Genomic DNA, 23,170 nt, shown 5'->3' with positions numbered 1-23,170 from the left:
ACTATAATTTACATCAATATTTAGCCCTGCCCTGATTCAGCTGTCCTGATTTTGCGAAAGTGCCATATCAAGAAATTCCCTGAAATCAGTATAACTACCAGCAGCCACCAGTAGATAGTTATTATAAACAAATATATAAATAAGCAATGGTACTTTTGTCACTCATGATACTCTGTTTCTGCAGTGTAACTTCCCTAAAATTTTTTGCTTCAAAATTATGATTACAGAAATGTTTATTGTGATAAAAAGTGATTAGACAGGTTCAAGCTGAATGTGGCATTTATTTGGTTTGGGTTTTTTACAGTAACTTTTCAAATACCTTTGCAACCTGTTATATTTAACTCAAATAAAGTGGAACTGGGTAAATTATTATGATGTTTTCTTAATGTCTAATAACATACTTTCTCAGACAAGCACCAATATATTTTCTTTTACTGGCATCTGGTTGTGAAAACTTACTCTTCAGCCTCTTTTATTTCAGGTTTTAGGATAAATTCTAAAGCCTCTCAACAGTTCTTGTTTTACAGAACATTATATATGTGTTGTTAGGTTAATATTCATGATTCTGACAATTTTCCTGTCTCTCTGTGAGTGAAATGGCTTCTTTCTTTCTGAAGCTGAAAATTTTATACAACTTCATGCTGTTTCAAGTTGTTTGCACTGTGAATGTTCATTTGATGGAATTTTTTTCAGCATCTGGCATACTGGGTGCCCCTTCCAGCCTCAGTTATGCTGTCTTTCACTGATTCTGAGATACTGCTTTAAGTTGATACCACATGCTTTTGTTATGCAGTGAACCATTCCCACATGACTTTGAAAAATGCAGGCTAGCTGGATTTAATGTGTATCCCACATTGCAACAGGTGTGTTTATAAACTAAATGATAAAGTTTCTAAATTTGATGTTTAGTAGTGAGCTTTTGTGTGCAAACAAAGCGATGCTTCTGTAACTTCAGCTATAAATTTACTCTATGTCTTTGCCCAAAGAGGTCATCTACAGGCTTTTTTCCATGCCAGATGTATACATTTTCTGGCTTGCGTGCATAAAGTGATGTTTTTAGGTTGAATTTAGCCATGACTGATAACTTTATGCCTAATTTCTAAAGTGAAGACATGCTGTATCAAAATAATATTAGGTATTTGCAGCTCCTTATTTAAAAGACTTATCTGGAACATCCAAACTAAAGTGTAGAGGATAAGGGGTTTGCTGTCAGCTGTTGCTATTGGATAGAATTTTATGCAGACATAGAATAGAAATATTTTAATAATAGAATTTTATGCAAAAATAGAATAGAATCAGATGCAGACAGCTGGCCTTGTAGTAAATGCCTCAAAATTAGATGTTATGTATCAAAAAAAAAAAAACAAAAACAAGACAAACAATGGAGTAAGCTACCACAAATATCAATTAAAAGTTTGTATACAAGAAATCTAAAATAAATGTAGACCTTTTTGACCTGCTAATAAAGGGCCAGAGATTCCCTTATCTAAAGACTGATCTCACTCATCATTTCAAGATTGTTTTCATATTTGATCTTAGCTACCCAGGGACCAGACCTGAAATTCACATCTCAACCCTCCATGGAAACCAGAGGGAGTGTGATAGGTAAATAGCATATAATTCCATCAGCTTTTCCATTCCTTGCCATCACTTCCATTGGCTGTTGACAGTGCTAAGATTCATTCAGACAAATTGTTTTGAAGTCTACTTGATGCTAGGGGTTTTTTTTCTTTCTTCCTTCCCCCCCCCCCCCGCTGTCCTCAACTCAGTCATTTCTGTGTAATCAATGCTGAAGTATAATTTACTACACTGACTAAATATCCTACAGAACTACCTCTGCCAGCGTACGTTGCCTTCAATTTTCTTCTGGTAGTTGCAATTTTCTGTCAAAGAATAGGTATTTTAAGAAAAAGGCCAGTGAGAAGAATTCTACCTAGCATGAGACACCAGAATTGACCCTACTTTATTTCACACCAGCTTCAGTGTTTATTTAACACCTCATTTCACAGCTGATCTTTAAAGCTGCTTCCATCTTGCTTGATCTCACATCAGTGTTGTCTTGAACCACCCAACAGCTGCTGTCGCAATACTGTGGCTCTGAAGTCAGTTCTCATTTTAACTCCAGATTTTCTTTCAGCTTTTGATGAAAAGCAGCACATTTCTTCAAGATTTGAAACATCTGTCAGCCAAGAAATGCCATCAGCTGTACCTGGTAATACTTGAAAATGTGATTTAAATAGAAATTCTCACAGTGATTTCATCAGACTTTTGATATGTTGTTAGTTAAGGTTAACATGAATCAGAATAACTACAGAACTGTTATAATTAATTTGCTCTCTCAAATACCAGACAAACTTTTGTATGATGCTCTAAAACAGTAAATACTCTCTTCAAATTTTGGTTTATGTTCCTAATATATTTACAAGTCTGTATTGCTGTGCGTGATGATAACAGGCTTTGGTATGTCTTATTACATACAGTAGTGTTCTCTTTTTAAGTTGCAGTACTACAGACGGTAAGAGTGAAACCTAATATAAGTTTTATTTAAATCCCGGAATTAAACTGTTCTAATGGCTGAAAGTGTTGAGTAAGTCCTATAGAAATAACAGGATCAATAGCAATGAATATGTAGGCTTCAAAAGTGTGGTGAATGGACCTTCAGAACCTTCATTTTAATATATTTAAAGCAGTTATTTAAGTTAGATACTTGGCTGCCTGTAAGTGAGACAGCATAGGTCCAAGGCTAATAGAAATAAAAGCACACTTTTCACATGTATTGCTGTATTGCTTGAGTACAACTTTTTAAACTAAACTGCACAATGCTGTAATTAAAGAAAGTATTTGCATCAAATTGATCTTGAGCTGGTGCCTCTATGGCAGATGTGATTCTTTTGAACACCCTTGAAACCTGTTATACCAGACTCCAGTAAAATTAAACTGGTTGGATGATGGTATTTTCTTGACATTTAAATTACTTACACTTATAAATGTATAATAAAGTTTTCCTGCTCTTCCTTGCCAACATTTATTCTTTAGGATTCTTCTACTTCCTGTGTTCAGAAAATAAGCTAAAACTTACCAATGTCTTTCAAAATGACACTGAAGAAATACAGTTTTATCAATGCTTGAGGTTCTGCTTGTTTTACTGTCCCTGCATAAAAATATGTTTTGTTTCCTTTCAGTAATGGTGATTCCATCCAAAGTCTGTTTCAAGTTGTTGCCATAACTCCCTTGCAGTAAAAAGTGGACTAAATGAGTATTTGACAGGAAACTTTTAGTAGCTATCCAGCTGCCTGTAATTGCAGGTTAATGGCAAAGCTTGCAGATTCCAACTAAACATTCTTAAAATCAAGAAATGGAGATGAACTAAGTTTTATGCATTTATTCTTAAAATGTATTAATCAGTATTTATTATTAATGCATCTTCCAAACTGAGCAATAACTTACAAGCAAGTGCCTTACCAGAACGTTTCAGTGATTGTTTCTATATATTGATATAATAATACATCCAAGTTCAATTCCTTATTTTGCATGCTTTGCCTATAAAGAAAGTTGTACTACACACTTCAGACCAATTTCCCAACACTTACAGTTTTTGGGAGAATGGAGAAAATCATCTCTGATCTAGTCTGGAATTCAACATAAACATATCATGCAAAGATAAGTCCCACATTTGAAGGAGAGTTAAAAATGTGATGCAATATGATAATAATGTTTAATTAACATATTCTAGGCATAGGCTTGATATGAGATGGGGACCATTAGCATGTACAGTTGTTTGTATTTAAAGGACTTCCTTGGAATAATCTAATGAATTCTGGTTTTTAGTTTTGTGTGGGTGTGTTGAGAAGGGGAGGAAGGGGCGAAAAGAGAGTGAACAGAAGGATCTTTCAACTAAAGGGAGGTGGGGAAATCCAACCATACAGTGAGGACTGCAGTGAAATACTTGCTTATATGTTATTTCCTCTGGAGTGGGGCTCTTAGTGATATTAATGATCTTTCTTAAAACCCTATTGCTTAGTTGGTCACTTTTTTATTAGTCGTTTTTAGCAAATGTTTACTTGCCAAGATTCTTCAAACCTGTTTGAACTCTTCCTCATTTCTTGAAGACTGATTAATGACTTCACATTTATTGTGCTCTACAGAGCTACACAACCCAAAAAACTAACATGGTTATTCAGGTAATGAACAATACTTTAAATCTAGACTTACTTTTTTCCTTTAAAACCACAATGTTATCACTTGTGCAGAAACTGACTACTTCAAGATGACTTTCGCATTTGATTTAGCTACATAGGGACTAGTTCTCAAGTTTACATCTCATCCTTTTTGGAAACTAGACAAACAGTGATGGGTAAACAATGTGGAATTCCATTTTAGTTTTTATCTCATTTCCACTTGCTTCCTTTTTTCTGCTGTGAACACGTTTGCTTCTAAGTCTAAATGGGAAGCCTGTTAAAGAACTGGTTTGCGTCAATCGGTTCTTGATCAGCAGCTAGAAAGGATTTTTTGGTACAAAGTACTAAGGGACTGGTCTTTTATACCAACTTGTAACAATTTAATTTTTCTGTTGGTGTAATTTAAACTCCAGAAAGTGTAAAACAAGAAGATTCTTAGGAGTTCTGCCACACGTCAGCTATTGGATCCTGTTGTCACCATATTGGGCTGCATATCTTTCTCTTTATTCAAATAATACAGAGAGGACTTTTAAGCATTCATTATCTTGCTTGCGTTTGCAGTTACATCATCTTGAACAACACAACTTGTGCTGGGTAGTGTGTCGTGCTATCCCAGCAACAGTGAGATTCCTCAGCATTTTAAATCCAGATTTTCTTTTCAGCTCTTAATGAAACACAGATAGTTTCACAATTCATGTCTAAAGCATCTGGAGTCCCGGAAATACCATCAATCCAATCTGGTAATGGCATTTCTTGCAAACTGAGTATTCTTGACAGTGAGGAATTATCAGAAGAGTTCTGCATGTGCTTTTGGTGAAATGTTGGTTTAATTTTCTTTACTTTGGGGATAAGAACTGCAGGATAAAAATTCTACATCGGGTACTACTTTTGTTTAAGGCAATGTTTATGATGTTTACAATGCTGGATTATGATTTTTTTAACTCTTAGTTCACTTTTGCAGTACTGATTGTTGCTGTTACCCATAATTGACATTGACCAATTATATAACTTTATGTAATAGAATTTTATACTATAATGTCCTGGACACTTCTGTGCCTGTGAAATACTGTGAGGCTGGTAATCAAAGTTTAACTTCTCCATTATATGCAGAGTATCCTGATACAGATAACTTCTATATTACTTGAAGATATACTGCTTTTTATAGTATATTTACTTTGTTATTACTATAGTGAAGTTTTGTGGTTATTGGTATTCAAGATGTCTTCCTGGTCAGTTACAATATTAGGCGGTGTGTGAGGTGTGTAGGAAATTCTCTTTGTAGATTTATTTTCTTTTGCCTGTTGATGTTCACTTGTGGTTTTAAAAGAGTTAAAAAGTTGTTAAAGTTGTAAACACTGCAGTTGTGCAGAATATTCAAGTATATTTCTCATGAAGAGAAATACTATGTCACTATACTGTAGTGACAATATTTGTATCAGGGAGATGAAAGAGCACAGTGGGCATTGCACACCAAGTTCAGGGTTTTTTTTTAAGTAGCTCAAGACTCAGTAGCTCAGATATGTTTAGGAGAAAAAAGAAATATATGGGTTTTTTTGGGAGATTAAAGGTTTGTCGGCCTTCTGCATGTATCCTAAAGAATCAAGCCAGTTTCTTTAATACTTTTCTTTCTCCATAGGAAAAATTTAATGCTGAACACAGGAACTCTCCTTTTCTTTTTTTCGGTATACTCTGAACCTTGTTTTCTACTGCAGACCTCTACAGATATTTGCAACTATTCTGTAGCATTCCCCTGTACACTGCTGTGTTTAACAGTTCTTTAACTCAGTGCTAGTAAATGTGCAAACATTGGCTAGGTGATTTAGAAAACATATTTGTGGAGCTCTTGTTATTCCTATTTTTCAGCAAACAAAATGAAGATGGAGAGGACAGTAAATAGCCCAGAGTCACAGAGAAGCATTTAGTCAAATAGATCATTAAAAGGGAGAAATTTCTGAAACTCTTTCAATCCATCCCCTGTTCAATCAAGTCTACGAACTTTTATTGCATTTTCCAAGGATTTTGTTTGCTTAGACTGGAGGAGCCTAAGAGAGTTCTTTCAGAACTAGAGTTCCATGTTCGAAATTTTTTCTGTGTTGGTCCACCAAATTTCTGCTGTTCCCCTCTTCCTATAACGTGTTCTTGGAATTGGGATGGCAGTTTCAAAATTTTGATTCCATTTTCTGAGGTATCTATTATCTGACCTATCTTCTGCTTGTGTTAAGAATTTGCTCTATGCTTTTATCAGAAACCCTCTTTTTTTCAGTAATATATGTTCTTATACAAGTAAAGGGATTTTTATCATAATCTTTGCATCTCACTGTTGTCATTTGCATATCTGTTCACTAATTTCTGGAAAATAAATGTGGCTCTTCTTTTAGCTCATACTTGTCTAACAGTATGGATATGAGATTCTGTCTGTTTGAAGTACTTCCTACCTCTCTGGGATGAAAACCTGCTCCTGTGTATTAAGGAGATGCGGTTCCATTAGAGATTCTTACAGATTTCGGTTAAGAAAGCACAAGTTGGTTTTCTTCTAGTACTTGGCTCAACTCCTGATGGAAATCCTTAAGTTCAACTGTATACATTTTTCTGCAGAGAAGCTATTGTTTCCTTTCTTCCCAGGCATATATCATTTTCACCCCAAAGTTCGATTTTTAAGGGTGGTGAAGAATATAGTAATCAGAGCTAGTTAACTGTTTTTCAGATTAAATATGAGGTGATCATATCCAAAAGTTGACAGTATCTTTGATGCGGGGTGAAGTTCTGTCTATATTTTCATTGACTAGTTCCCAATTTAGAGTTTGAAAATGTTTCTTTGATGCAAGAAAGTCGATTTTGCGATCTGTTATTTGTTGCAGTTAAAAGGCAGCTCTGAAACACCATGACTGCCATTATTGCCTACTAGGAGCAGGGTTTAAGTGGTGATTACAGTTTTTTGGTGATACAGAGTGACAAAAAAATTCATGTATGATTTATTTGGTAGGAAGATTATACCTGAGAAACCACAATTTAAATACTGATTTATTTGGATGCGATTAAAGTGATGCTTTCATACACAGAGAGAGACTGCCATAACATCTCAAGATAGTTTCCATCTCTGATCTTAGCTCTCCCAAGACCAGTCCTGGAGCCCTCATCTTTTCCTTCTCTGGAAACCACGAGGACAGTGATGGGTAAACAGTAATTCCACCATAATTTCTATCATTTTTGTCAATACTTAAATATGAAAAGCATTATTTTAAAATTTAGTCAAAACCTTTTGATTTATTTTTTTCCTGTTAGTGGCAATGCCAACTGTGTCAGTCAGTATATAAATGACTGTGGTCAGTCACTTATATAAATGTTAACAAGAGATACTTAATTGTTAAGCTTCTCAATCCCTCTTCATAATTTTCTGCTCTGTAGGCCTAGTTCACTAAAAGGTTATCTGTTTGTATTCTACATTTACTCAGCAGGGCCGCCTTGATTAAAAAATGGAATAATACTCTTGTGAATGCCAATATTTATGTTAAAAAGCTGAATGTAATATGGGCTTCATTCATTTAAACTCTGTACTGACACTGCTTTGAAAAATGCTGTTCATCTGTAATACCTGAAGGCAGTTTTCTGCCTTTTTTTTAATCTTAGTTACTCAGAGACCAAAGCTGAAATCTACTTCTCCTTACTTTGCAAGCCAAGGAACAGTGGAGGGTAAATATATTTTCATTTTTTCTTTTCCCCTGCCATCACTTGACATAATTTTCATCTACTTTGAGCAATACCTATGTTTCTTAATGCACTTTGGCTTGCAAAAACACTTGCCAAACTAACAACATGATTCTGATGTTTGGACTGATGCTTTTTTACATAACTTGAAAAATCACTTTTTGTAGGGGCAGCTGGCAAAATGCATTTGTCACGCAATGTGTATCTCTAAATGCAGTTTTTATTTTTAAAATTCTTTCTAGAATGAAATATTCCAATATCGCAGAAATACAATTTTACTTCCCCTTAGTCTTGCTATTGATGTATAGCTGTCTCATAGATTCCTTAGAGGAAATCAGTTATTTTCTCCTCTTTCGTTTCACTAACTTGAGCACTGAAGTTCAAGCTTGATGAAGAGGTATGTTACTCATTGGCTTGGAGAATAACCTAAGGGAAGAATGTGGATTTTCAGATGTTATGGGGAATGGTGAGGCCTTTTGTGGGAATGGTGAGGCCTTATACAGTCGTTCTTAGTAAAAACAATAATAATAATAGTGACAATAACAGTAAGAAAATACCTTTTGGAAAAATTATTGAACTTCCAAGGAGAGGTGGAGTTATGACTATAAATACTGATAGGATAATGTCCAATTTATTCCTTCATGCTGCAGTAAGAAAATATTTAGTATTTGGGTTGCTTGCTTTTGAGAGGTACCCACCACCTGTCATCTTGAATTGCGAATACAAAAGATGACTCTCTTGGCTCCCATGTTCAGTCTGCAATGACTGTTTTTGGGCATCCTTCAGCAAAATGTAAGGAGTGGTTTTGTGAAGTAGACATCTAGCCATTTTTCTGCTGATGGCAAGCCATTTAGCTACTGAGTTTCTAACAGTATTGTGTTAGTTGCAAACGCAGCAAGACGGCTGACTGCTGATTTGGTGACTGAGTCATGAGATGTTGCCAGGAGAAGGGATGTATTGCCTTAAACGCAGACATTTGGGGTGTTGTGAGCCGGTGCTGCTTGTACTGCCGTGGCAAGTCTGTGTGGATGTCTCAAGATCATTTCCATGTCTGACCGCAGCAAGCCAGAGACCGGACCTGGAATCCACCTCATCTGCTTCAGCAGAAACCACAAGGACTGTGATGGGTAAATAGCAATTTTACCAGCAATTCCCTTTGTATGTTGATCACTTAGGCAGCGCGTTCCTCTGCAGCGATGAGCCTGTTGGGATGTTTTGATGTCCTGAAAAGTGAGTCCACAAATGCGATGGGTCCCTTATGGCTCCGTGTTAGGACTTGCTCCATTTGCAAGCTTTCTGCTGCCGTTTTTTGGGGTTCCACTTCTAGGTTTACTCTGCTACCTTGGGCTACCTACGCCACTTGAAAGATAGCATCATGCTGCTACGGGGAGCGATGCTGTGACATGGAAGCCTGCCGCAAGCAGGGCCATGTCTCCTTGTTTATAGCACTGTCTTGATACCACCCATGTGACGGCAGCCTGTCTGAGGACCTGAAGGTGGTTTTTGTGTTTGATCTTAGCTACTCGAAGACCGAGGCCGAAGTCCACCACCCCTTCTTCCCCGGCAACCCAGCAAACCGTGATGGGTAACTAGCAAACCCCCTTCTTTTTCCATTTTCCTCTTTCTCTCTGGCTCCCCATCGTGCTTCTCTTCCCAACCCCCTGGCATCCTTGTCACCTTCCATGGAGAGTATGAAGACTTGTTGGTGCAGCTTGGCTTGCCGAAGCACTCGCCACTCTTGGTCTGCATTTCTCTGGTTTGATCCCATGCTTTTTCCATTGCTGATGAGCATTTTTGGCAGGGACTGAGGGACAGCTTGTGCAGAGAACATAATATCGCACCTTGCCTTCACATGTCATTCCCCAGCTTCTTTGTGTTTTGGTAGCAGTCTTTCTTTCTCTGACACATTCAAATACGACAGCGTTCTTAAGAGGCACATACCGTCTGTGCTGGGAGAAGAGGACAGCACTGCAGTGCAGCTGCCCACCAGGGTTTCCTTGTCCAAGGGTGCAGCTGTTGGTTGCTTCACCGCTGGCTTTGAAGGTGGCCGGTTGTCATCTGCCCACACCTTTACATTGTTGTTACCTGGAACTGGGAATGCTTTGCTCTACAGCTGCTTTTGAGGTCACGTTAGGGTTTTAAGAACGATGCCTCTTTTCAGCTCCGGGGGAATCACAGCGTCTTTCTTCAAGTTTCAATACACCGGCAGCCTTTGGCACCTGGCTGTGCTGCCAGCCTAATTTGGTAATGACATTTCTTACAGTTCTGGTAACAATGCAAGACAGGAAATGTCCCAAGAGATGTTGTGGTGCGTTTAGCTGAACTGTTATTTCTCTTGGGCCTACTTTGGGGTGAAGCAAAAGTGTAGAGATGAAACTGCTGTAAGTGAAAAGCCGTACGTACTCAAGACACTTGATAGGATACTTAACCACAATGGGTGGAGATGCTCACGCCGATAGCTTCTTTCACACTGGGAGGTATACAAGACCAGTCCTGTAGCCTGGCAGTATTTTTTGGCCCATGAAGTAACGAAAGCATTATGTGAGCAGGCTGGTAAGCCTACAGACCTGAAGTCACGTGCAAGTTAGAAGTGTAACGAACCGTATTAACATATCCTTCCCATTGAGATGCAGTTGAATTGTAGGTTCCCAGATGTGGTCATCATGTTTGTTGGTGTCTCAGTATAAGTGACAGAAACTGATTCTGAAGTGTGTGTTTGTGGCACTGGAGAAATCTTCTATTTTTGTCAGCTGAGTGTCACGTACATCAGTGTCTTTTCCATTGATGCTGCAATTCTTGCCTATATTAATTCTTTCAGGATCCTTCTGCCTTCTCTTTTGTGAGGAAATGTTTCTGTTTATCAGAAATTCTACATCTCCCCTCTGTCACTTCTGTTTTTAAATAGTGTTTTCAAACTGGGTTTCTGTATGTCACATCTTGGTCTGCAAGGCAAAAGCAAGTGTTTCTTTGCCTTTCACCACTTTTTTTCGTTAATTTTTATCTGTTCTTTTTTCTTTTTTTTCCATCATATTTTCTGATGTCTTTGAACATTTCTTCATAGTTCTTGCCACGTCGTCTTAATCATTTGCATCACCAGTGCAACTTCACACATTCACATTTGAAAATCCATTCCATGTGCATTTGAGATTTATTCGTGTCTGAAGTCTCTAGTTCCTAAGCAATGGGTTGAAACCTGCTCAGTCTATAGGTTCAGATGATGCCAAAAACTTTTTTTTGTTTTGTTTTGTTTTCCAGCTTCACTGGACTCTCATCATATTACTTTCCCGTCCCAAACATCTGCATCTGCAGAAATATCAAAAATCGAGACTGGTAAATTGTGTTTATGATACTTGCCTGCTTAGGATATTTTTTTTTTGTGTCGATGTTATAGTTACAGGCTGTTTCCTCTGATTGCTTGGTGTTGTCTGAAACGGAATTTTGTTTGCACTGTTTGGTAGGCTCTATAACCACGTGATGATATTCTGTGGCATAGGATCAAATAAAAAACCCACAGGAATCAATATTGGTTTGGGTGGTTATTATCTGTCGGATATAAGGATCACTAGCTAGATAGAGTCATTATCAGTTACGAAGATATATTCTTGATTGTGAGATTTTTACCCTGGGTGATTTTTTTTTCAGTTTTCTCCATTCCTAAGCATTTTTTTCGAGTTTTGTTATATTGGAACTTTTCTTACTGGGGTCATAGCTACCCAAGATTAATTTTGTATTCATAGCAAAGGTACGAATGTGTGAGAGACGAGAAAGAAAATTATCCTAAAGCTGACAGCCAATATTTCAACAGTGTTGTTTTGAATTTTCTGCCTCACCTTCTGGCTCTTCAGTATGTCACAAAAGTAGTGTTAATTCATGTTATGCCAATTATATAAAATTCACAATTTATTTTAAATTAAAAATTACATAATATGTAGTGTATTAAAACCTATAAGCTGGCATCTGTTAAACTGAAACAAGCAAAGCTTTGGCAATAGAAATGCCTGGTTGTAGAAATTAATGTTAGCATGTATTTTAATTGTGTAGGTCTCTACAGATGCAGGTCAAGTGAAAAGCACAGGTTTCTTGATCTTTCATGTGTACAGATCAATTGACTCCTGTTGATAAGTCTGCTTTTGGGGGGACTGCAGTCTCTGTCAGGGTGCGTGTTTTAGATGCGTGTGACTTTTCAAAACTTTGAGCTTTTGTTAATTTCTTTTCAAGCTGGAAATCTTGTGAAACTGTATTATAGTGGTATTGGCATCTTGCAAAGTAATGCGAAGCAATCTTACTTTTTCTGATTCCACCCACCCCACGCCCCGCCATTTCTGCACCAATATGAATCTGTCTGTCAGGGTTATTTACGTTTTTCTGCAGTTACAAGTTCAGCCGACCTGGAAAAATCTATGCCTCCACTTTCCAGAACACCTCATGTGCTAACAACAACTATGAGAAACAGTAACGCATTAGCTTTTTAGTTAAACCACTTTGGGTGTTTTGATAGCAATTTTGGAAATCCTGTTCATCCCAGATATTTTGGTCATCTGCAATACTTGTCTTCCACTTGAGTCATGATCATCAATGTAGACAAAGTACCCTTTTTCACATGAGCCAAAACAACTTGTGCTTACTGCTGAGAAACACCTAATAGTGTTTCTGATCTTACATTTGTCTCTGAAAAAACTACTAGAGCTATTTTGAGATATACCTAAATAAAGTAAGCTTGGAACAATAATAATAGTGCCTACAGCTTAATAAGAATCTTGAAATTACTTGTTTTTCTCTGTCAAGTTCAATTGTTATGCTCTCAGATAGATGGATACACACATTTATATATTCTGTATTTTTTATTCCAGCATAGTAAATTTCTTTCTTACTACTTCTTACTGTTCAGTGATTATTTTTTTTTAGTTTTTTACCTTTGTTTTATATGTGCATATATGCACACAGATTATACGACATTAAAATTCACCAACAATATCTTGACAGAAAACAAAGCTCTGAAGAGGTTAAGAAAATGTTTTTTACAGAAATATATTTGCAGTGTATTTTAGTTTTGTAGATTATATTTTTTCTGCCTTTTTTGGCATGCTTTATGCTTATAACCATAGTGTTAGAAGTTCTTTTATCTTTATATTTTCTGAGTTGCTTTAAACTACATGGACCGTGCTGTCTAAAGCAATATTGGTTGGCTGACACTTCAGTTTCAGTTTCATTTTAACTACTAGCTTCAGCTCCCACTCTGCTCCATTGTCAAGGTAAGGCATGTTATTGTGGGTGGACCTCTGCATTGCAAATTAGGTATGTTATAACCTGTAAAATTTTTTGTTTGTTCTTATTAAAAAAAAAAGCTATGTGTAGACTTAATAATCATGGATACTGTGACCTTTTCTTTTTATAGCTTTCAGTGGTATTCAGCCTGTTCTTTCAAGCCCTGTGACACCTAGTAAACCTGAAATAGCAGATGCTGAACCAGGTACAATAATCTCTACCTAGTTCTTAATTCAGTAGCTCAAACCATGCTCTAAAACTCACTGAAGTGTGTACACTGGTAATCTTCACTTTCAGAGGACATTTGGATTAGACCCTAACACCTGAATTTTTAATTTAGATTGCTGTTAATGGTTGAAATTGGTCCTTTATCACACTTAAAATGCAACTCTCAGTCTAGTGATTCTCCTTCGGTATTTTGAAAAATACGTCATGTAGATAATGGAGAAAACAGTATTTATTGTCCAGTCATGGTGATGAAAATACTCTGATGTATACTGTAGCCTGCATTCTACTGCTGTTGCCATGTTAAAAATACTAAGCACAGTATATCCTTAATGGCACAAAATTGGTTAACAGTCAAGACGATGCTTTTGGGCTGAAACCATAGTTGGATCAGTCATCAGCTTTCTACTCCAAATTTTATATGGTTTTAATATCTGACTAACTGATTGTTCAACATGTCTTCTTCATTAAATTCCGACATTTTACACCATACCATTTTCCTTAAGTAACGGACCAAAACTCAAAACGTTCAAATGCTCAACTTAAAATCTTAGTTGGCAGTGGTTGAGATCCAGACCAGTTGCAATGAAGGCAGGAGGAAATTAACTTCCAGAATTTCTGCACATCACAAATGCAATGATTTATAGTCACTGAAGCTTTGTGCAGTTCAAAAGACTGAATTTCTCTCTAATGCATACTAAACTGATAAGTGTCCAAGCATTAGTGAAATATTTGTTGTTCTTGTAAAAACAAATTTGTTTTTGCTTATGAAGGAAGAGTTTCTACCATTAGCTCTTTGCTCTCTTATGACTCTCACCATTTCTTCCAACAGCAACAAGTGAATCCATTCTGGAATCTTTCACATCTAAAACTTCTCATCCTTTTCAATGGCCAAGGGTAACATTAGGTAATGTTGTTGTTTTCACCTAGTGAAAAACTCTGTGTTTGTCTTGAGCACTTCATCCCATATGAATGCATTTCTTCCAGCATATCATTTCACATGCATAATCACTATTCTTTTTCCTGGTTATACAGTCTTGTTCTTCCATTGTCATTAGACTGATTCTTCTTCATATATCTCTGTATGAGAACATAGCTCAGGATGATTTTACCGTCTTCAGGGAAGTAAGACTTGCCTCTTGCATGAAAAACTCCATCATCCTTTTATTAGAGTGTTCTGTCTATCTCTTCCACTCTTATGCACACGTATGTGTTGTCTTTGTCTCTGATATGTGGAGCTTTCATAGTGGAAATTTTAATTGTTTTGGAGACATCTATTTCTGATCTAGGCACAGCATTTCAATATCATCTCCATTCCACACTTTAAACTCTGATTTCATCAGATGGCTTTGATATTCCATACTAAGCTGTCTTTTCTTCAATATAAACTTGTGGCATGTGCTGTTTGTTGTGGGAAACTCTTGTTAAACTATTTTTGATTGCAAACTGAGCTCTTTCTTTCAGCTCCAAAAGAAATACCACTTATTCCTTCTAAACTGAAACCATCTGCTACCCCAGAAGTACAGCATGTGAAACCTGGTAATTGTGCATTTTTATAAGTCGGTATGCAGAGACATATGTTCACTAAAAATTTCTAAGCAAAACTTCCAAAAAAAGAACAGGAGCTATGCAGTACATGAGCATCTTGACTAACTCAGTATTCTGAAATCAGTTATTTGATGTTGCCTAACGAAAGGAATGAGATAAGCTTATCAGTTTTACGCATTTGGATTCAGTGATAAAAATATAGACAAGTTCTCTAGTTTTGTATTCTTTTTAAAGAACTAGAAGGGAAAAAACTTCTAGATGGCACAGGTTTTTTTTATATCACTTGTAGGCACAATATATATGATTATTATTTCTATAATCTCTTTTGCCAGTCCCTATCTCCCACTTTCACACAGAAATACTATAGCAAAGATGGCATCTTTGCTAGTCACAACAGTTTGTTGATTGAAAGTAAAGTACTACTTGTGATCAATATGTCCTCCCACAGGGAACTCAGGGGAAAGGATTGCCATTGTAGTGGAAGTAGGAGAGCTTTCTCAAAATAGAAGGGGAAACTTTCATATACATGTGAGATTCATTCTTTGTCCACGGGAACATTATCATCGTGTCTTGTCTTTTTTTCTTTTCTGCTTTTTGATAAAAAAACAGATCTCTGTACTCATTTTCTTAAGGGAGATGAATTTGCCTTCTTTAGTAATTTAGGTACCGGACCAATAAATATTATAGTGTGCATTACTAGAGCCCTAAAATGTTTCTGTTCTTGTATCTTATAACAGACAGGTCAGTAAAAAGCAGAGGTTGCCTTTGGTGTCTTATACGTGTCTTTCTTACAATCAGCTGCAGGCTCTGATTTAAGATTTTCAGCAAGATTTTGTTGTTTAGAAATTTCCTCTTTGGTATTGTTTCTCTGGTATTTGTTATGGACTGCAGTCTTTTCTTCAGTCAAAGCCTTCATCTGTCCTTTCTCACTATTTTGCTGTAGCATCAAAGACACGTGTTTGTTGATTGAATCAAACAATGAATTAAAAATGTCCTGAGAACATAAATATGGGGAAGGAGCCTTAGAAGTAGACCCTCACATATCGCCATGAGCGTACAGTGTTGTAGTTTCATAGGAAGCAAAACTAAAAGGAATGTAGGGTGTAACGCTTAAGAGTAGGACTTAGTGGCATGCTTATCTAGTCTACTTAAAACAAACAAACCCCCTGAACTACTGGAATGATAATGCTTTTGGCTTACTGCTGATACATTTACTGATCTGTTCTATTACATCTGAATTTTTCTCTTCTAGCCCCTAAACCACCACTTTTGGAGCCTAAAACTTCTCAGACTGTTGAACAACCAAAAGCAACACTAGGTAACACACATTTCCGTAGCTGTTGGTCACTCCGCTTTGCAGTTCACACCACAGTTTGTACTCTGTTACTTTATCTCATAGCTATTATTATATTGAATCCATTTCACTGAGAGAGGAAAAAAGATAGGAATTAAGCATACAGAAATATGTTTTCCTAAACTTAATAAATTTGATATATTTTCATATAGTTTTACTAGTTCTATAGTACAGTAGAATTTTGGGAATGAGAATTATCTTCCATTTTATTGGGAGTTTTTTTACACCAATGCACTTTACCCTCAGAAAATCATCAGAAACCTGTTGGAAATACTGCTGAAAGGTCAAGTTCAAGGCTAATATTGTGGACGTTAATCCTAGAACTCTCAATGAAGGATTCCTGTGGCACTGGGTGGATGTGTTAATTCTACTTTTCTTTTATGAATCCTTCTGAATGTCACATTGGCTTGAAAAACACTTCTCAGTCACTTCATATGTCTCATTCTGCTCTGTTCTTTCTATGTCATATGCTTTTCTACTGTGTCTGTAGCTATGAAACTTTTTCTTGGAAAGCAGTCTCATAGCACAGCTTTATAAAAATGATCAAAATTACTGACTATACTACCTGAAACTCACCTTAAGCTTTATCTGATGTCAAATTAACAGTCCTATTTAGCTAATTACAGTTTCAACCCATGCATGTTCAGGGGAAAAAAAGGTTTTCTTTTTTGCTCTTAATTTTTACCACTTAGATGATGCTACTTCTATTTTATTAAGAGAATTCAATGACTACAGTTATGAAGTAATTCCCTTTTTTATTGTTGATTCCATGTTTTTCCAGCTCTGTACCAGTAATTTCTTTACAGTGTTGAAAACAGAGGACATTTTAGAATATTTTGTCTACATATGTGTTTTGATGTCTTAAAATTGGCCTGGAGTTCAAAAGGATAAACAGCATTATTATTTTACTCTTAGGTATCTTGCAAAAATGAATCCGCTAACTTAAAGTGAGGAATGTTTTGATGTGATTGTAAGCTACAATTACATATTTTAAATTTACTTACTGACTTTTACAGTGAAGAACAAGCAAGGATTTTGCTGGGGTAGTGAAGTCTTAGGAAGATGTTTGAGAAGCCTTCTTAGCAAATCTGATTTTGCCATTTGCTTTTGTTCCCAGTAGCCATTCAATGTTTCATTTCAGGCTTGAAGAATGTGATTTTTTTATGTGATACAGTGGAAAGGATAATCTTATAATCCAGTATATTTCTTTCAGCTCCTAAAGAAGCAAAACTCATACCTTCTGCACCTAAAGCTAGACCATCTGCCAGACCCAAAAAGCCACGAACTAAACCTGGTAACTAACTTCCATAGCAAACCTTTTTTATAATGTGTCACTTAAGTAGTATACTTTGTTTAAATTTATTCTGTGTGAAGCTCAGTACTTAATCATCAGAAGAATGGGCACTGAGGGGAGCTGTGCTCTTTAAGGAATATTATTTTGTATGAAACAAAAAAAATTTGAAGCAAAGCAAGAAAACTTTTAACTTTTGTATCCCAAATCACCAAGTCACATGGCCTGGCATTGAAACAAATTGTTTTCCTGCCTTTCATTTCAAAATAATGAGTTTTACAACTTAGTTCAGCACAGGCTCCAGAAAAATGCAAATTTTCATGCTTTGCTAATGGTTATATCTTACCTAGAACCATAGGATTTATATTGATTCAGTGATCATTAATGCATCAAGACTTACCTGAAACTGTGGAAAAGAGTGAAATTCTGCTCTGGAACTTAGTAAAGGCATATTTTAAGATGGCAAATGAAAATGCACCTTCACATGGGGGTTGAAATTGGTCTATGATGTCTGTTGGAGAATAGAAGGCACCTGGCATTTTCTGGAGCTGAAGAACAAGTGAATACAGTTACAAAAATATTACTAGTATTACATAGCTTATAGTGAAGTTGGAAAGCTTAAAATTGCATAATTTTATATTGTAAGAATATATTACTTGATGCTGGAAGAGATCAGGCAATATTATTAAATTCTTTCCAGATTCCCTGTGAATTATGTTTTTTAGCTCATAAAAAGAATTACTCTCTTCAGACCAAGTAATTCCTTGTGAAGCTTGTTAACTAAATGGTATTTATGACTTGGAACTGTCTCAAAATAGTATGCATAATTAGTTTTTCATGGTGATTACAGCTCCTACAGCCTTTTTAGTGTAGGAAATCCAGTATTGTATTACTAGAATAATTAATTGTCTCTGCTGTAGATGCCTATATCTGAATATAAATCTGAATCCTGCATGATTTTTTTGAAACAACACAGGAAAAAACCAACTCATTTGGAAACTGTTGCATAAAATTGTTTTACACCCTTGGACTGCCTATATCTGCCTGCCTTGGACACTGTATATTGACGTTTCCACCATGGATGGCTATATAACAATTTTCTATATAACTACAAAGAAGGCGACATGATTCTGTATTTGTAGGCATGCGTCTTGTTTGTCCTTTTTCTGTAAGCGGTTTCACTGATCAATCAGACAGAATCCTAAAAAACACTTTTTAATCATAATTAAGCTTGTAATGATCTTCCTGTAAGTAGGTATTTGTGAATTTGGCATTTGTTCTGATGGGACAAATTATATTCTTGTTTAGAAATTATTATTTGAGGCATAAAATATGCCGTGCATGGGGATAACCTGGCTTTAGGTAGGTGACAAAATGGTCAAAGAGCAGGATCTCCTGTGTATTCCAGCATCACTTGGGAGTTCAGCTTGAACTGGAAACTTATGACAGTGGTTGTCACCTTTCCTTAACAGTAAATCAAAATAATGAGGAATATGTGCCAAACTCGTACTTGATCACTGACTTACTAATAACCTATTTTGGGTCAAACAGTATTCCTGAAAGTTAATTTTGGCTCTCATTCTTAGTAAAACTTTTGTACTGTTTCTGGTAAAGTATTTGTCTTTTTGCAGTGGAGCAAAAAGTTCATTTAAAAAAAAAACCACATATAAACAATTTTCATTTTTTCCAGCCAACCAACTGTACATTCTAGTCAAAGTTTGCAGCTTCATTCTTCTTGATATTTGAGCAATTGAATCTGTTGCTTGCATGAAAAAAGCAGTTCTTGTTGACTGTGTGATCATGCCCAACCATTGTATTATTGTTAGCATTAATCTCTCTGTATAAACATACTAAGTTCTCCATTTTTCAGGAAAGGAAATGATAATGAATTTTCTACCATGCATTCAACTGCACTGCAATATTTTTTTTTTTTTTGGAAAAGGGCAAGATTAGTTCTTTATAATGAGTCCTTGTTGAGTCCCTGAGATGCATTATAAATTTTGCACTTTCTTGTGCCTCTAGTAAAAAATGCTAGTTCTTCATATGCGTCCATGCATTTCCATCTATGTGATATGAGACTTTTGCAAGAGAACTGCAGAACTTACCTGTTGTAGAGGAGGATCTCAATGACCTACTATTTGTGAATTTCCGTAGTTTCAATACAGAAATTAAGTTAAGATAGAGTAATGTTAGGTAGTTTGGTGCATACATGTAGTTGTTCCTTTTACAGTCTTCTTTCCCTTATCAGGACTATGAGGGTTCTGGAAGGACTTCTAAATATGCATCTTCTGAAGTATAGTCACACCAGTGAACCATGCCTTCTCAGCCTATCAAAACTCTGTTTGATAACTTGGTGCATGTCTTTCTTACTATTTTCTGACCTTCAAAGTCTCAGGTTACCTGTCTGCTCAGTGGTTTCAACACAATAATCTGATAAATTGTTGAATAATATCAAGAGTAACTTTTTTGTCAAAGTCCTTTCATATTGTCTGTGAGTTTTATTTAGGTGCTCCGCTTTCAGAAAGGTCAGAGGAAATGAAGACATTTTATTTCCTCCCAATCTTATTCTGCTCTCATCATCATTCTGAGAAATCCATTTCCCAGCTCAACCTTTTCTTTTTATCTAGCAAAGTCTACATGAAATGTGAATTCTATGTCTATTAATGAACTTTTTTTTTTTTTAAATAGGCTGAGAAAAAATCATTACCAGAGACTTTGAGAATCTCTTTAGGCTTGGGATCAGAATGGCATTGTTTAATTTTATGTTCGGGAAAAAAAAAAACCAACCCAAAAAAAAAAAAAAACAAAAAAAGAAATGAAAAAGAAAAAAGATCTGAGTGATTTAAGATTTATCAGAAAAACATGGTGCAATGAATATATGGCCCTAGGTTAGTTCTGAAACAATGTGCAAAGTACCGAACATGTAGGTTAGTATCCTGCTTATTGGATTTCCCTGCTTGGGTTTAGAGCAAAGCATAGTGTTGAGGCACAGATATGTCATGCAATACTCAATGCATACTGCAGTACTCAGAGAAAAGTAGTCTCCAGTTGTTAAACAGATAAGCATTCCCTTCTGATTTTTGTCATGACAGAGCAGTACTTCCACATGTGGCAGTTCAGAGAAGAACTTGGCAAAGAACAAAGAGATCCTACTAGTGAATGATTTTCCATAGTTGCTTCTGTGTATTCTCATTCTTCACCTTTTGACCCCATGCAGTACCAGAGCCCTGTGGGGCTGGGGCAAGAACTGATTGCACTGGCTGGTTTGGATTTTTTTTTTAATATTTTTTTATTTTTTAAAAGAATGGTGCTGTCACTTCATATGAGCCACTTCATGCATTATCATTTTCAATGACATGGCTTTAAAGAGGATTGTCTTGAGGAGAGGTTTACCTACCCAGCAAATGTTACTTTAGAGATCCAGTTCCCAGGGAACATAGGAAAACTTGATAATTGCTCTCTGTCAGAATTTTTTGTCAACTTTTCAACTTTTCAGTTCCCTGTAAAGTTTCTCCTTCTAAACCTAAGGTCTTTTTGTATACAGAGTAGCCCATGCCAATGCTGGGTAATTACTATGTTCTTTGACAGCATCACAGAATGGTTGAGGTTGGAAGGCACTGCTGGAGTTCATCTGGTCCAATCCCCTGCTCACGCAGGGACACCTAGAACCATTTGCCCAGGACCATGTCCAGACAGTTTTTTAGTATTACCAGGGATGGAGACTCCACAACCTCTTTGGGAACCAGTCTACTTTGTTGCCCAAATTATTTGTCCTGAAGACATTTTGGAGTATTTTGCTTGCTTAGAGTAATTGCAATAGTATCAAATGCATCAATCAATTGTACAATAGGTGTCAATCATTTTTTCTTTCCTAATTGAAATCTATATCGTGATAAAGAGAGAGAGAGAGGTAGAGGTAATAAAACATAGGCTGAGAAGAGTCAAAGCAGAGCAAACAAATGAAGTAAATTTTGAAGGTTTGTATAAGCACATTGATTCCTTAATGATTTTAGATGTATTTAGGACTGAAAATGGACTCCAATCGTAAAGTCATGCTAATACTTAACAATTCTACCAACTCTGTCTTCAAAGTTCTCTATATTTTTCAGGGTCTTTGGAGTTCTTTCATTTCAAACCTAATTAATTACTCTGGATAGAGATGTGAAGTTTTTTAACTTGATTATCTAATGTGCTGTAGCACTAGATAACCTACTGGGATCTTCAGCCTTAGTTTCTGCCACTTTGCAGTTATTTGCACCTGAAATCTTTCACATCTAACCTTTGAATCACTGTGGAAGAAACTCAATAGAAGGATTCACCAAAGAAGAATGATTTCTCTGGAACTGTTTCGTTTCAGTGGTCTACAGCCACAAAGAGAAAAAAACCAATTGTCAGGAAAACAGGAAGATGAAGACTCAGAGACCTCCTCTGCCAGTGGTGTTCCTGTAACATAAACACACCTTTTATTTTTGAAGAGCGGCAAAAGATGCACAGGGTAGTTACTGTTGCTTAAAAACATTCAGTAAATTTATTACTTATTCAGTGTTTCCATTTGAACAGTGGGGAGGAGGTGGATTTTAATTGGGAAGGAAGAGCAGTTCAGCCATACCAGACACTGAAAAATAGATATAGATGCACCTGTATTTGTCTCAAGAAAATTCTCTTTATTCCAGCAGCAACCATTCCAGTTTCAGTCACTACTAGGAGTCCCTACGCATATGAACATCCAAAGACTACAGAGGGTAATGACTATGAGTCATCTTTGGTCATTCTTCTTTTCATTCATCTGATAATATGTGCAGTTGAAAACACCGTTTCCTGTAGACTTCTTGCTTATTCCTATGTGGTCCAGCCCCAAATAGAAATATACTTTTGGTGCTTTATTAGTTCTCTATGTTTCTATTGTGGATATATTATCTTCTAAAAGACAGGATATCACTTCAAAGGTATCTGATTAGAAGCTTCAATTACATTAGAAAAAGAAAGAATAAGAATTATTGCAATAATAAAGACTTTATGAAATATAAAAATAATATACGTCACCTAAAAATCACATTTAAAACCACAAACTGCTGAATAATTTCTGCAGAAGGGAGAGTTCTTTGTTGCACAAAACTGAGCATTGCTTGATAATTTCTCAAATTTATGAAAAATATTGCATCTTTTCAATTAATCCTTGGAAACTTGTGTTCAATTTAAGAAAAAAAAAAAGTAGTTCTGGTTTTAGTAAGGAGAAAAGTTTATATCAAGTAATAATGATAATTACCTTTTTGGTATGGGAATATATGTTTAGTGATGTGTTTAATAAATACATTTTTAATGTAGACTAAGAACAAAGGTGTCCTTTGCAGTGAGCCTTGAAATGTTGTATCTAATTCAAAGGAAGATTTGAGTCACTGTTTGCATTTACTCTGCAGACTGTATTCTGAGAAGCACTTTAAGATGTTTTTAAAGGTATAACTTTGCTCTTTTAAACCTGGATGAAGTCAACTACATATATAATACTTTACTGGACAAGGATGGCTTTAAATCTGTGCTTAGATGATATGATTAAATAGAATCAATTTGTTTTGGCTAATTAGCAACAAATCACTTAGATTCACT

At 36.1% G+C, this 23,170-nt stretch overlaps 1 protein-coding gene across 23 annotated transcripts in view; it reads left to right on the top strand.

The window, feature by feature from the left end:
• ABI3BP (ABI family member 3 binding protein) overlaps window positions 1-23,170 on the top strand; it is a 162,622-nt gene that overhangs the window by 79,007 nt on the left and 60,445 nt on the right. For 12 of the 23 annotated variants that reach the window (XM_074595808.1, XM_074595835.1, XM_074595842.1 and 9 more), the window contains 13 exons: window positions 1,540-1,605; window positions 2,138-2,212; window positions 7,286-7,351; window positions 7,806-7,868; window positions 8,945-9,010; window positions 9,403-9,468; window positions 11,139-11,213; window positions 13,279-13,353; window positions 14,206-14,280; window positions 14,838-14,912; window positions 16,174-16,239; window positions 17,489-17,569; window positions 22,240-22,308. In XM_074595808.1, the coding sequence (XP_074451909.1) occupies window positions 1,540-1,605; window positions 2,138-2,212; window positions 7,286-7,351; window positions 7,806-7,868; window positions 8,945-9,010; window positions 9,403-9,468; window positions 11,139-11,213; window positions 13,279-13,353; window positions 14,206-14,280; window positions 14,838-14,912; window positions 16,174-16,239; window positions 17,489-17,569; window positions 22,240-22,308 (918 nt within the window). The remainder of the gene's footprint in view (window positions 1-1,539; window positions 1,606-2,137; window positions 2,213-7,285; window positions 7,352-7,805; window positions 7,869-8,944; window positions 9,011-9,402; window positions 9,469-11,138; window positions 11,214-13,278; window positions 13,354-14,205; window positions 14,281-14,837; window positions 14,913-16,173; window positions 16,240-17,488; window positions 17,570-22,239; window positions 22,309-23,170) is intronic. The other 11 variants (XM_074595868.1, XM_074595860.1, XM_074595851.1 and 8 more) reach the window with 7 other exon arrangements.

Source organism: Larus michahellis, chromosome 1, assembly GCF_964199755.1.
Source record: "Larus michahellis chromosome 1, bLarMic1.1, whole genome shotgun sequence".
Classification (NCBI taxonomy): Eukaryota; Metazoa; Chordata; class Aves; order Charadriiformes; family Laridae; genus Larus; species Larus michahellis.
This window is presented reverse-complemented; position numbering and strand designations above follow the sequence as displayed.